Source organism: Girardinichthys multiradiatus, chromosome 9 (assembly GCF_021462225.1).
Source record: "Girardinichthys multiradiatus isolate DD_20200921_A chromosome 9, DD_fGirMul_XY1, whole genome shotgun sequence".
Taxonomy (NCBI): Eukaryota; Metazoa; Chordata; class Actinopteri; order Cyprinodontiformes; family Goodeidae; genus Girardinichthys; species Girardinichthys multiradiatus.
In genome coordinates this window covers 36,509,280-36,523,511 of record NC_061802.1, presented here as the reverse complement: position 1 = coordinate 36,523,511, position 14,232 = coordinate 36,509,280, and the positions used below count along the sequence as shown (strand labels likewise).

At 39.9% G+C, this 14,232-nt stretch overlaps 3 protein-coding genes across 6 annotated transcripts; 2 read left to right on the top strand and 1 right to left on the bottom strand.

The window, feature by feature from the left end:
• The first annotated feature begins 82 nt into the window (after positions 1-82).
• Positions 83-9,324, top strand: pak2b (p21 protein (Cdc42/Rac)-activated kinase 2b). Of its 4 annotated transcripts, none has more exons than XM_047374133.1 (15): positions 83-370; positions 1,787-2,006; positions 2,091-2,194; positions 2,295-2,445; positions 3,042-3,073; positions 3,172-3,285; positions 3,421-3,553; positions 3,640-3,703; positions 4,372-4,420; positions 4,618-4,730; positions 4,849-4,966; positions 5,078-5,177; positions 5,276-5,472; positions 7,972-8,109; positions 8,236-9,324. In XM_047374133.1, exons 2-15 carry the CDS (start codon positions 1,817-1,819, stop codon positions 8,320-8,322), a joined length of 1,590 nt encoding a protein of 529 aa, XP_047230089.1. In that variant the 5' UTR covers positions 83-370; positions 1,787-1,816; the 3' UTR covers positions 8,323-9,324. The 4 variants fall into 4 exon arrangements, with proteins under 4 accessions (XP_047230089.1, XP_047230087.1, XP_047230088.1 ...); XM_047374131.1 differs by having other exon boundaries at positions 86-370; positions 1,659-2,006; XM_047374132.1 differs by having other exon boundaries at positions 86-424; positions 1,659-2,006.
• Positions 9,325-10,008: 684 nt separating this feature from the next.
• On the top strand, positions 10,009-12,359 carry rpp21 (ribonuclease P 21 subunit). The gene is made up of 5 exons (XM_047374436.1): positions 10,009-10,335; positions 10,437-10,537; positions 11,592-11,674; positions 11,793-11,927; positions 12,032-12,359. The coding sequence occupies exons 1-5, from the start codon at positions 10,279-10,281 to the stop codon at positions 12,121-12,123; spliced, it is 468 nt and encodes a 155-aa protein (XP_047230392.1). The 5' UTR covers positions 10,009-10,278; the 3' UTR covers positions 12,124-12,359.
• Positions 12,182-13,872, bottom strand: aqp12 (aquaporin 12). The gene is made up of 3 exons (XM_047374432.1): positions 12,842-13,872; positions 12,606-12,722; positions 12,182-12,517 (listed from the first exon to the last, which is right to left on the bottom strand). Exons 1-3 carry the CDS (start codon positions 13,434-13,436, stop codon positions 12,390-12,392), a joined length of 840 nt encoding a protein of 279 aa, XP_047230388.1. The 5' UTR covers positions 13,437-13,872; the 3' UTR covers positions 12,182-12,389.
• Positions 13,873-14,232: the final 360 nt, after the last annotated feature.

Below are 14,232 nucleotides of genomic sequence, written 5' to 3'. Positions count from 1 at the left end.
GGAGATTTTATGTTTTAAGTTCTGGGCATGTTTGTGTTTTAAGGACGATGAAAGTTTTAAAGACCTGCCTGATTTCTAACTTTTCTCCTCAGTCCATTCATTGAAGCCCTGGCTTGCTGAAGGGGCCAGGGCTGGGTCGGTAGTTCCGCTTCCCCTCCGCCACAGCGGAATTATCCCAGGGCCGAATAGACTGATGAAAAGTTGAACTGGAAATAATTGGACTCACATTTTTTACTAAGGTATTTGTCCACAGGGTGTACCATTCAGACCACAGATGTTACTTTTGGAGCTCTTTTAGCGGATTTCTCATCGTTTTTCCAAGCCGTCGGGGATCGTCCAGGAGTCAAGTTGTAGCGGTGTGGAAACTCCGGTGAGCTCCGCCGCTTCTGCGTCGTCTCCGTTAGCCCGCTAGTTGAGAACATTTGTAAGGACCATTTTGGCCTTTTTACATCCTATGTTGGGTTGTTGAAACTATAAGTTAATGGCAAAAAGTTTAAAGCTGTACTCTAGTTGTCAGCTATAGCTAAAAAGCGTTTAGCCATGTTAGGTTTATTAGAGCTGGTGTAGCATAACTCTTAGCTAGCACACTTGTTGGTCAAGCAGTGAATGCTAGCATTAGCCTGCTAACGTCCTGTGTTGGTGCTCAATTAAATAGCATTTGGAGCCAAATAAAAGGGTGGAAATACGCCTTTTATTGGAAAGTCTACCAAGACGGAGACGAAATGGTAAATAAAAGAGCTCAGCTTTGCAGTCCAGGGCATAAAGAGGGAGCAGCTTCCAATGTTTTCATATTCATCAGGGCGTCTCCTTTACTTTAGACGCATCTACTTTATATTTATATTAATTAATAGTTTCCTCCAATGAAACTGGCGTAAGACATGTCTTTTTGTTCAAGTAGAAAGTTTGACCAGATAGAGAGGAAGCCAGGCTGTGACAGAATAGCATATTTCTAGAAGTATTTCACATTTAGTCATGTTGCCACTCCAAACTGCAGTGTGTTTTTAGAAATCACAAATGCATGATTTTCTAAACATTTTACAAGTAAAACTCTTACATGCATAAGTATTCAGCCCTCTTTATTCCAGTAAGTCCAAGTAAAATGCACTGCAACCGATTTTCTTCAGAAGTGGAGTTCACTGAGTATAATTCAGTGGCGGTGGCAGCTTCAAGCTGTGGAGATTGTTTTTTTTTTTTTTCAGTGAGGACAGTCATTAAATCTGTGCGAGTATTGATGGTTGATATTCATGAACTTGCTCTGTGCAATCTGTCACAGCTTAAGCTATTTTGCAAAGACTTTTGGGCAAAACCTTTAGACTGTAGATGTGTAAAACCATTAGAAGCTGTAATTGCAGCAACAGGTAGTTCTATTGCTACTAGAGGGCTGAATACAAATGCATACCACAGTTCTAAGACTTTTATTTGTAGAAACTATTTTAAATCCATGTATCATGTTCTTTTCCACTTTTGGCTGCACCCTGACAAGAGCCATAGATACTTTGGCAAGGCATTGTATATACTTTGATGGCTTAAGTGACCCCATTCATGGCATTGTTTTATAAGAGAAATGATCTCTTAAATGGTTTATAGTCTCACGCTGCTGTATTTAAAACTTTAATACACTTATTTTATGATCTAACAATAATTTGATTTCTGCCCAGGTCCCTCTTGGTGCTTTGTCTCACCTGTATTTGTACACTAATGCCCCTTCTGATGTGAGTCTTGCCTCCCTTCCTCGCTGTTTGCCATCATCTCCATCCTGAACCACTTTGTTCGGCTGCCTGCTTAGCCCCGTGTGGCACGCATTGACCTCTCTACGATGTGCGATAACGGAGACCCTGAGGACAAACCCCCTGCTCCCCCGGTCCGGATAAGCAGCACCATCTTCGGCACCGGCGCCAGCAAAGACTCGTTCTCAGCCAATCACAGCTCCAAACCGCTGCCCTCTGTGCCTGAAGAAAGGAAACAACGGAAAGGGATCACCTCAATCTTCTCAGGTGTTGAAAAAGGTGAAGTAAACAGTTTAATCTAAAGTCACTGCCGTGTTAACAGTATGATTGATTTCATTGAAGTTTAGGTTTTCTTTCATATAGGTAGGAAAAAAGATAGAGACAAAGAGCGACCAGAAATCTCACCGCCTTCTGATTTTGAGCACACCATACATGTCGGGTTTGACGCTGTAACAGGAGAGTTCACAGTGAGTTTTCACCAATCAGGCAGTGTTTCTTGTAACCTGTAAACATAACACGCTATCTGCATCATGTGTGAACTTTCTTTTTGGTTTGTCTCGTGCTTAGGGTATGCCAGAGCAATGGGCTCGACTGCTACAGACCTCAAACATCACCAAGTCAGAGCAGAAGAAAAACCCACAGGCTGTGCTTGATGCCCTTAAGTTTTACGACTCCACGGGCAACGGTCGCCAGAAGTACCTCAGCTTCTCGTCCTCTGGTGAGAAAGAGGATTCAGTTTGTTTATAAAATGCCAGATTACAGCTTAAAACATTTCAAGGCACTTTAAAAGACAAACGGCTGGAAATCTCACATTCAATTATAAAGAATCAAATTCACTCCAAATTGAGTTCAAATCAATCTGACCCATTCCAGGGCAGTCTAAATATGTGGTCACATTTAGATCAAATTACACACCCCAGTTCAGTCCTGGTTAAAATAAAACTCTGTTGATCATAAAATACCAGTTAAAAAAAGGCTTTATATCTAAAGGAAGCCAATCATTGACTTTTCAGCAATCCGTCTTGAACAAACAGTGAAAAGGAATGACTTCTTTTAACAGGATAAATCCTCCATCAGAACCGGTCTCTTCTGCCTCAACTAGCTGGGGAAGGAGAGGACTGACGAGTTGCAAAAAATACAGCAGCACCAAGACAGAAGTACTTTCTATGGCAAATAGAGAAATTACACAAAATAGTTATTGGTTTTTTCTTTGGGGGGGAAGAGTTTGGTGGCTTCCGTGCAGTGTGCTGCTCTCATAATGAGGTCTATGGGAAAAAGAAACTGCTGTAATTATCCCTTTTTGTTTTTATACAGAAAAGGAGGCATTCCCTCCAGGACCTCAGTCTGTAAGTAATTCAAGCTTTTTAACACTAGTCTTCATTTTTATTCTTGCTCTGTATTATGAAGCTGAACAAACGTTGCTTTTATTTAAAAAAAAAAAAAGCCGATCAAAAAAATCACCGAACCCTCATCTCCAAACATGAAAAACATCGATGACGACGATGATGATGAAACTCCCCCTCCTATCGTTGCTCCAAGACCAGACCACACAAAGAGTGTAAGTTATCCCCCATAGGCCTGTGTAAAAAAAACCTACTTACTCTTATTCACTCTGTTAACTTTTTAAATAACGTAAAAACCTTTTAAATACGTTATATGTTTAGCTCTTATTTATTTCATTATGTATTTCCAGAGGTATACCCGTTCTGTAATTGACCCCATTCCTGCTCCAAGTACATGTCCAGATGGGGATTCTGCCTCTAAGACTGCAGATAGACCGAGAAGTAAGACCAAGATGACAGATAAGGAGATCATGGACAAACTGAGTGAGTTATTACCAAACTACACGTGTTAGTTGTCCTGCGTATAATTCCCTTTGCTTTTCTCTTGATGATTGTGGTTTGGTTTACAGGAACCATAGTGAGCATTGGAGATCCCAAGAAGAAGTACACAAGATATGAGAAAATTGGTCAGGGGTAAGATCAGATGCATCATGCAAAATCTTGTATTTGTAACTGAGGAAGCTGTTGAAGGTGGATTCCAAATTATTTCAGAGTTAACACGTCCCCCCAGGCCAGTCTTTTAAACCATTGAGAGCATCATCAGTTTTCACTCTTTTTCTTTTGTTGTTGTTTTGTTTTTCATATAAAAACAGACAATATTTCAATATTTCCATATATGACATGTAAACAGTTGTCCTTGTTGGATACTAAACCGTGCATCAAAATAACTCAAGCTTGCCATAATGTTGGATGGTGTGACAGTGAAATATTTAAAAATTATATTATGTGTGGCCTCATTGCATCACCTGAAGCCAGCCAATCGTAACGACTGAAAAGGTCCTGAAGAAGTTGGTCACTCTTCTATTTGCTTTCAGCTATTTGTTTTCCAGAGTGGTTCTAGCAGCTTTTACACCATAGTGTTGGTTACCTTTTCACACAACTTCTGCATTGTGGCTTAGATTTATTAAAGTAATGACAACCCATATTTCCTGTGTTCTTTTTTAAGATCTGCTCATCTAAATTTCACATTTTGTTATTAATATTTTATCGCTATTATTTCTTGTCTTTTTAATTTATTTTATTTTAGTGAATTAAAAGATGAGTGGATTGTTTCTAAAATGGTTGTTTTACACTTTTTACAGGGCATCAGGAACAGTATTCACCGCTATTGATGTTGCAACAGGACAGGAGGTAATGGAATAAGAAAATGTTGTTGCTGTTTTTCTCATCATCGTTGTGAAAGTAAAGAGTAATTCAGTAAAAAGATTTAACCTTTTCTTTATATTTACCTCAATATTCTGCTTAGAACTGTAATGTAATTTAAGAAAGCCAAATTAATAAGCAATTTATTATGCTTCAGTAATAATATTGGTAATGACTTTTGGCAGGTGGCCATTAAACAGATCAACCTACAGAAACAGCCCAAAAAGGAGCTCATCATCAATGAGATTTTGGTGATGAAGGAGCTGAAGAACCCCAATATTGTCAACTTTTTAGACAGGTGAGAATATAATTAAACCTACATCGTGTAGATTGTTTAATAGTGTTTCATTTGGGAAACTTCATTGGTTGATTGGTTTTTATATAGACTGTAAACCCTATCTGTTGCTGTTTTTCAGTTTCCTGATGGGAGAAGAGCTGTTTGTGGTGATGGAGTATCTGGCTGGGGGGTCGCTGACAGATGTGGTCACAGAAACCTGCATGGACGAAGCTCAAATAGCTGCTGTCTGCAGAGAGGTGCTCTACACGTTTTACCTTAACTCAGCTCTGACTAACTGAGCCAGAGGGTAGAACAGAACTTTGATTCTTAACGCTTCTTCTGCTCTCCTCTCGTCTTCTTGATTCCAGTGTTTACAAGCTTTAGACTTTCTACATGCTAACCAAGTCATCCACAGAGATATCAAAAGTGACAACGTGTTGCTTGGGATGGATGGTTCTGTAAAGCTGAGTAAGTACTATCCCGCTGATTGCTTTACAAGCAACTTTATTTTTCAGCTTAAAAAGCGTTTTTCTTTCTTTTTTTGTTTTTGTTTGTTTCTTCGATAGCCGATTTTGGCTTTTGCGCCCAGATCACTTCTGAGCAGAGCAAACGCAGCACTATGGTAGGCACGCCCTACTGGATGGCACCTGAAGTGGTGACCAGAAAGGCTTATGGGCCTAAAGTAGACATTTGGTCACTTGGTATTATGGCCATTGAGATGGTTGAAGGAGAGCCTCCCTACCTGAATGAGAACCCACTACGAGTGAGTACAGAAAATGTCTTTACCTCCAGGTTTTGAGGCTGGTAATTTAGTGTGGAGCATTAGAAGTTGATTTGTGTTTTTGAACAACTACAGCCTTGTGATTTATATGAATCAACATTAAAGAACAGGAATTTTCATCAAAATTAGTTTTTTATATTTGAAGTTACTTCTTGTTTTTTTTTTAAGAATAGTTGTTTTTTAACTTTTATATGATAAATTGCCACAAAGTTGTGGAAGAAAAATTAATTGTGGGTTTCAATTAGATTTTACACAAACTAGTTGGTAATAGTGAAGCAGTAGGAAAACAAAACACGGGGTTTAATCCTTTTACAAATAAGAAATCTAAAAAGTACGGTTTGCCTTTGTTTTCAGTCTCCAGAGTCAATATTTGGTGAAAACACCTTTCACTGCAAATAGAGTTGCAAATCAATGTCAGACCTGAATACACATTCTCAATGGGATTTGGGTTGGGCTTTGACAGGACCATTCTAATACATAAATACGCTGTGATCTAAACCATTTTATTTAGCTTCAGAATCAGATTTTCAGCCATGTTTGTGTATACTGCTCCAAAAAATTAAAGTAACTTTTTTTAATCAGAGAATGATATTCATTTATCCCCTCCTCAATTGTTTTGACTACTTTTCAGTAGTTTTGCACTTGACCAGCATCGGTGTCACTACTGGTAGTACGAGTTGATACCTGGACACTACAGATGTTGCACAGGCAGTCGAACTCCACCAGGATGGTACATCAATACATGCCATTGCCTAAAGGTTTGCCATGTTTACCAGCACAGCCTCAAGAGAATGGAGAAAATTCCAGGAACCCTCAGTTACTCTAGGAGAGCTGGACAGGGCCAGCAGAGGTCCTTAACCCACCAGTATCTGCTCCTTTGTACAAGGAGGAACAGGATAAGTACTGCCAGAGCCCTACAAAATAACCTCCAGTGGGACGCTGGTGTGAATATCTCTATTAGAAACAGACTTCATGAGGGTCCAGATGTTCTCTAGTAGGCTCTGTGCTTAATGCCTGGAACCATGGAGCTCGACTACAATTTGCAAGAGATCACCAGAATTGGCAGATTTCGACCGGCGCCCTGTTCTCTGAGCAGGTTCACTTTGAGCACATGTGACAGATGTCAAAGGGTCTGGAGAATCTGCGGTGAACGTTATGCTGCCTGCAACATTGTTCAGCATGACTGGTTTGGTGGTGGGTCAGCGTTGGTCTGGGGAGGCATTCCCATGGAGGGACACAGACCTGTACAGGATAAATGATGGTACCATTAAGTATCAAGAGGAGATCTTTCAGCCCATTGTTAGATCCTCTGCAGGTGCAGGGGGTCCTGGGTTCTTCCTGGTGAATGATAATGCCCGGTCTCATGTGGTAAGAGCATGAAGGCAGTTCCTAGAGGATGAAGGAACTGATACCATTAACTGGCTTCCATGTTCACCTGACCTAAATCTAATAGAACATCTCTGGGACATCATGTTTAGGTCCACCTGACACCACTAGGGGACCCCTCAGACTGTCCATGAGCTCAGTGATGTCCTGGTCAGGATCTGGGAGGAGATACCCCAGGACTCTCTGGGTTGATGGTTTGCATCAAATGATGCAGCATCTCTTTGTTCACAACACATTACCTGTTCCATATCAGTATGGAGCTCTAGCAGCATTTTTTTTCTAGTTGAGATCTGATGTTTTCAAAGTGTTCCTTTAATTTGTTTGAGCAGTGTGCATACATATAAATGTTAGAGGGGGAGAAAAGATAAAAGAAACAAATATGTACATTTATGTTTATGCACACCCAATTTTTAGATAAGTTAGAATAGTGCAAATATGCATATGGATTGTTGTCATGTTATAAGAAGAACCTTTGCTTCAGCAGGTATTAGCATATTTTCTTCCATGTATGGTCTCTATTTAGCTCCATTCTTTTTTTAATCAACTCTGACCAGCTTCCCTCTTCCTGCTCAAAAAAAAGCATCAACATACTGCTGCCACCACAGTGTTTCACCGTGAACCCATTATCTAATTGCTTTCCTCGCCCTTCCTGTCAGTTTTTGGGGGGTGACGATGTCTAGATACTATACTCTTTTCATTTCTAGATGATGACTTGAACAGAGCTCTGTGAGATGATCAAAGCTAGGAATATAACCAAACCCTGCTTTAAACCTTTCCCCTCTGCTGTGTTCCTTGGTCTTCAAGGTACACAGTACAGCTGAGGTTAAATTACATACATAGACTCTTTGTACTGATTAGGTGTTTTTTTTTAAGGCAATTGGTTACACTTGATTTGAAACCATGATTCGTTTTTCTTCCACTTTACAACTATGCACTACTTTCAGTTGGTCTATCACATCAAATCCCAATATAATATAACACTGAAGTCTGGTTGTAACAAAAGGTGAAAAGGTTAATCCAATGTGACATAATTTGTTTCCACAAGTCAGGCTCCCAAACCCTAACTTTTCTCAAATATCTCAAACACTTTGGCAGGCGTTATACCTGATTGCCACAAATGGCACACCTGAACTTCAGAATCCAGAGAAGCTGTCGCCAGTTTTCAGAGATTTCCTGAACCGCTGCCTGGAAATGGATGTAGAGAAGAGAGGTGGAGGCAAAGAGCTTCTACAGGTAAAATGTTGCAACTCATTACATTAATGTTTCTTTTGATTATGTGGGGTTTTTTTTAAATGTAGTTTTCTGAATTTGTTTCCTCAATTCCTGAACGTTTTGTTGATCTGTGTCCTCGCTGTTCAGCATCCGTTCCTGAAGCTGGCAAAGCCCCTCTCCAGTCTCACTCCTCTCATCCTGGCAGCCAAGGAGGCCATGAAGGGCACTCGTTAATGGCGGAGCCCAACCACCCTGCCTAACCATGCTGCGCACAGATATGTGCCAACCTTTTAGATTTCGTGCCAGACAATAGGCTGAGAGTTACTCGCCACCCTTGGTGCACCAGCATTGTAAGCCCTGACGAACCTCACTGTGAAGACCAAAAACCGAGAGCACAACCCTACCGCTGTCAACATGAACTCTCATTTCCTCTCAGACATCAGAAGACGAGTCAACCGTGAAGTGCTTAGTTACAGAGTCAGGGGTAGTTAATTTTGTACATCAGAACTGGTGACAAGTTAGGACTAGGCTTGTATTTAACTTGGAATGAAGAAGATGCCTAGTTCTGTTTAGTTTTTTATTTTTTAATCAACTGCCTTAAACAAATGCAAATTGTTGCCTAATGTATTGTTGACTGTGTCTGTGTTGTCTCCCATGATTTTTACTACCTTTTGTAATTGACATTTTCAGTTTGTCAGTATCGTAGTTATTTTGATACTTGAATTTCATGTCGGTCCCTCCCGCTTGGTCCAAATCGTCTCATTCAGTGTTCCAGTCGACCTGTGTTGTATGGACGTTTCTCATCACGGTTTTATAGGAAACATTTCAGTGCATTATTCATCATGACCATGTGATGTGATTGTGATGTTCTTTAGCTGTCTCCACCTGACAGATCTACTGTACCAGTTCTTCCCCTGTATCTGTAGTGTCCTGATGCCAGAGGTGCACCTTACAGGCAATTAAGTTGTTAGATTGACAGGGTTTATACTTTATTCTCTGTTGCTATTAAAATGAGTATTGTATGTCGAACTCTGTCCTTTGTGTTCTTCCAGACTAACCCAGTGCACTTTTCTCATACCAAGATTGTGTATTTAATGTTTAGCAAGATAACTAGTGACCATATCATGCTAATTAGATGCATGAAGCTGTAGAGCAATTCATTTACTTTTTTTTTTTTCTAGTCTACACAACTAACAACTTTGTCAGCACACAAATAAACAACTGTTTTTAATATTATGAACTGGTTGTGAGATTATTTGTGCCAAATTACAAATATTTAATTCACTGTTTAAAAGCTGATCTCAGTAAAAATCAGTCCTATAAACAGGGTAGAGTAGCCAAAAATTGTAGTTAGCTGGAAGTAGAAGGGTAAAAGTATTTGGTTAAAAGTCTACTCGTGTACCGAGTACATGTTTGATCATATCTGATTTAATTGGTACAAAAATGTGTGATCAGACTCATATGGCTTTATGTCCAAATTCTGATTTTAATTAATAAAATAAAAAGGTTAATTCACAAGATAATTCCAAACAGAAGAAACACATTTCCAAATCTTTCTTACAACATAAATCTCCTGAAGCTAATAATCACAGTGTTTTAAACTGCACGCTACAGAGAAAAATCTCTATCATGCCACTTTCTCTGACCAATAAAATACGCCAAATCCTTATTTTCTACGTTTAACTCTTCAGATAAGTTACTCTTTATTTAAACATTTTAAAGTGGTTTAATGAAGTAGACAAACCTTTGTGTTTTTCACAGATTGTTTCAATGTCTTTTTTTTTTCTAAGCTTTTTCATACATTTAAAGGGAATAAAATCCATTTTAAAAGTTCCATTTCTTCCCATCTCTGCTGCTTGGTCTCCACTGGTTACATGGATTAACCCACTGCGTCATCAGCCTTCGGGAAAATTTGATTCGCCTTCGGGCATCTCCGTATTTTATTTATTTATTCATCTATGTCAGCAAAACTAATGTGCCGACTGCTCAAGGTGTATAGAATCGGATTCCACTTTCCTAACCCCATTATACATCGGTGAATGTGGTGAGACATCCCTTTCTGTTAGTCGGGCCCGGTGTGCTTTTATTGTGAAAGGTACTCTCGGAAATCCGCCCTAGAAATAACGAGCTTCAGACGTCGATACCAATAAGCTGAACGCAACTAATGTCGGTTTGAGAGCTCGATGCGCAATGGCAACCCATCTGAAAGACAAAGAAGCTTACCAAAGACTGAACTATCTGTACCAGGTTGGGAAAAGTTATAAACGAAATGCTGCTAGCAGTCACATGCTAGCTACTTTGCTCTTGGGCTATAAATGACAGTGTCTGTGGTTCTTGTGTCTCCACAGGCTGCACATTGTGTCTTATCCCAGAGTCCAGACAATGTGGAGCTGGCTCGGTTCTACTGCTTCACGCAGAAAACAATTGCAAGGCGGCTGGTTCTCAGACAGTAGGTAGACACATAAGGGGTCTAGGCAATATGGTTTTATTTTGTAGGCGGATTATGAAAAGAATAAACTCGTCACTTCCTTGTAAATCCGCAACTTTTTAACAGTTTTTAAATTTGTCATTTATTTAGGATTTTCTTATGAAACACGAACATAAGTACGGTTGTAAACTGTGTTTAATCAGCTGTGAACAAATGACAACATGAAAACAAACGACTCTGCTTAGTAGATATGTTAGCAACATTTTCAAAGCAGTTTTATGTCGAAATTGTTTTATTATTAGAAGGAGCTTAAAATACATTTTCAAATAACATCAGTATAATGTCTGCTGGTTAAATGAGATCACAGTCCCACACATACAGTTTTGTGGGGATTAATAAAAAGATGCACTTATGTATTAATTCAGTTGATTTTATAATGGTGGACATTAATAGACTTTGAGGTTGATTTTAAGAGGTTTGTTTTATTGTAGGATCTAATTTTTGAAAGAATACTTCCTTTTTTATAAATTGACAATCTCATGAGTGAATAAAGTGTAACATGCTTAAAAGATAAAATACAACACAAATTTATTTTTATTTTTTTTACGAAGAACTCCTTATATATTAATAGAATCCCTGCCCCAGAATCACTAATACCCACATCTGTTAAAACCTCAAGAGTCAGGGCCAATTTTGACATTAATTTGTCCCAGAGACAAGGTTTTTATTCAGAATATACCTCGGCTGGGTTAGTTGATAGCTTCGGATGTCTACTTTGTGTCAGGGCCAAGCATGGTGGAAGAACAGTATTTTTCTACCTTCTTACAACTCAACTTTGGTGAAACATATTTGACTCAGGTAAGGTAGGCACTCAATTGGTCTGTCTTTTTAGAAAAATCTAAAATTATTTACTGAAAACATAAAAATGAACACATAAAAAAGATTGGATTTGCGGGACAAACTTGAATTTATCTTGAAAATGTCTTGTGTACATATAGGCATGAGGTCCCAAACAGGAAGGGCAACATCCAGAGAGTACCTTTTAATTTCGAATTTAATTCATTTTTATTTGCAGAGACCCATCAGTGAAGAGAACGTTATGCAAGAAGTGCTGTTCATTGCTTATACCAGGTGTTACTGCCACAACGAGACAGCGGAGTAAGTCAGATTGTCATCTCAATGGCATGTTTGTTTTTTCTTTTTTATCTGTACCAGTGTTAAATGACGGTGTCCATTAACTCCTGGTAATAGAGCCCACTTTATTTTTTACTTTGAGGAAAAAAGAAAAAGACCCGCTTCACTGTGGTGAGGTGTCTCAGCTGCGGCCAGACCAAGACTCTGCTGAATAATCCAGATCATTGTTTGTGGGTGGACCAACCCAAGGCGCAGCTGGAGCAGCAAAAACAATCTGGTGAGGAGGCAAACTTTATATTTTTTTTATAACAAAGACAAACTGCAAAGTTCACACACTTGAATTTTGTTACTAAAAAAATCTGTTTGCTGTCTTTGCTACAGATCCAGCCTCGTCAGCTAAAAATCAGCCTAAAGACACAAAGGCTGATGGGTCACAGTGTTCTAAACCACATGATGCTCCTAGTTCTGCCTGAACACATCAGCCTTGTTGGTTGTAGAAAACATATTCTGCATAAATCCAATGCATGAGAATGTTTTTTTTTTCTTTCATTTATTTGACTGAATACATGCTGTAGATTACTTTTCCTCCAAAAAAAACCATTTTGAGTACAGGTAACAAAGATGCAGCTATGAGTTTTTGATTATTTCCAAATATTTTACATATGTTTCTATTACTGTTCAGGTAAAGTACATTTCTCATTACCAGTGACAATTTCCTTGAGTGTTTTTCTTTTATCTGTCAGTTTTTCTTCTTTTCGGGTTTGTCTCCTTTCGGCACTCTGAAGCGCGTCTTTTGGACGTACAGAAGGTTTTTGGCAAAAAGCCTCGGAATGTGGCCCATGTACAGGAGAAGAGCCAACATCATGCCTAGAAAACAAGCGTTTTAAAGTAAACCATTAAAACCGGTCAGCAGCACACGTGCATGTACAGTTTGCTGTTGTGTAATATGATGTACCTGTGAGAGAGCTCAGCCAGTAGACCACTGCGTACTCTTTGAAGGTAAACCCAGGACAGTGGAAGGTGAGTCCATATGCCAAAGATGGATTCATGAAAGCGGAGGTGTAGCTCCTGGCTGGAAAATAGAATGGAGAGGTCAGGAGGTTAATGCCTTGAAAGATTTAATAAGTTGGAACGAAACAAGACCTGTTGCTTCAAAGTCCTTTAAACATAAAGGAGTTTTGATAGACTCACCGATATGGGAGAAGAAGGTGAGAAGAACTGCGGTCAGGGGTACCCGGATCAGAGCAGATCTGCGTTGCAGATTTAACTGGATGAGATGAAAGATGAGAGCGCAGGCACACTCTGTAAAAAAGCCTTGAACCACAGACACCAGCAGGGACGTGCTGCATTCTGTCGACATCAGGTTTTTGATCATGTGCATGTCTGTCAGCTCCAAGCTCCAGTAGTACCTGGCTGTTAGCAGGGCCAGGTGAGCCCCGATGAACTGGGCTGCAACAGCGAGCGCTGTAGGCAGAGGGCCGGCTTCAAGCTGCAGGAACTTCTGCACGACCAGGCTGGGATTCCCCGGCGTTCCGGCACAGAGCACACCGTTGGTCAGCAGCAGCACAAACAGCATGGTTACAGTCACATCCTGGCCCAGGCCCCCAGCCCACTGGCCCACCTCCATGATGGTCTGTATCTCCAGCCAGCATCCCACCAGCATGAAGGAAGAGGCGAACTCAGAAACAAAGTTGAACCGAGGCCATTTTCTGAGGAGCATTTGAACCAGTCCTGCAAAGATCGCCACAGAAAGGAAGTATCCGAGTGATGCATTAAGTCCAGACATCTCTGAGTTCAGGTGTCTTACTCTGTCTCTTGAAAACGAGAAATGAATAAAGGGTTGATTTGACAGCCTGGTTTCTCTTTGACAACGTGGCGCATGTACAGACCCATTTCTTATCAGAGACACGTCAGGTTTTTATCCCAAAATACACACAGGACTTTAGGTCAGGTCAGGGAGCTGGCTGTCTTTCAATGATTATTTGATGTTGGTTTCCATCCCTGGCCTAATGATTGCTGCACCAACAGCACGGCTGGTGTGGAAATGAAATGAAGTGCTGCAGTAGGGATCTACAGCTAAGAGTTTTGAAATAGATTACATACGTGGGTTTCTTTTTGTATTTATATTTTATGCTCCATTCAACCAGAGATGCTACAGGTGCTGGTCATAAAATTAGAATATCATGAAAAATTTGATTTATTTCAGTAATACTATTCACGTATATTATATTCATTCATTACAAACAGACTGATATACACTGCTCAAAAAAATAAAGGGAACACTTAAACAACACAATATAACTCCAAGTAAATCACCGAGGCTTTGCTGCCCACTCACAGGCGCTGCCCTTGCTAGATTAGAAAAGAGACCACATTAGGTAAGTAGAGGGGAAAAAAATAATATTTCACACTTTATCCTTAGCAGGATACAGTTTGAGATTGCAAAAAAACTTCAGCACAAAGAAGGAACACGTATGCAAAATAACATCATGCCGGGATCGGTGAAGGCAGTGTAAGTGGGTGCATATGTTATTGTGGCGTGGCACTGCTCAGGTGTTATGAGAGCCCAGGTTGCTCTAATA

Bases quoted from the DNA above. Each gene is read 5' to 3' on its own strand.
- pak2b (XM_047374133.1), top strand. From the start codon at position 1,817: ATGTGCGATAACGGAGACCCTGAGGACAAACCCCCTGCTCCCCCGGTC. The intron at 2,195-2,294 runs GTGAGTTTTCAC...TCTCGTGCTTAG, and splicing joins CTGTAACAGGAGAGTTCACA to GGTATGCCAGAGCAATGGGC. The intron at 5,473-7,971 runs GTGAGTACAGAA...ACACTTTGGCAG, and splicing joins TGAATGAGAACCCACTACGA to GCGTTATACCTGATTGCCAC.
- rpp21 (XM_047374436.1), top strand. From the start codon at position 10,279: ATGGCAACCCATCTGAAAGACAAAGAAGCTTACCAAAGACTGAACTAT. The intron at 10,336-10,436 runs GTTGGGAAAAGT...GTGTCTCCACAG, and splicing joins GACTGAACTATCTGTACCAG to GCTGCACATTGTGTCTTATC. The intron at 11,675-11,792 runs GTAAGTCAGATT...TTTTACTTTGAG, and splicing joins TGCCACAACGAGACAGCGGA to GAAAAAAGAAAAAGACCCGC.
- aqp12 (XM_047374432.1), bottom strand. From the start codon at position 13,436: ATGTCTGGACTTAATGCATCACTCGGATACTTCCTTTCTGTGGCGATC. The intron at 12,723-12,841 runs GTGAGTCTATCA...TCTATTTTCCAG, and splicing joins CACCTTCTTCTCCCATATCG to CCAGGAGCTACACCTCCGCT. The intron at 12,518-12,605 runs GTACATCATATT...CTTGTTTTCTAG, and splicing joins CTGGCTGAGCTCTCTCACAG to GCATGATGTTGGCTCTTCTC.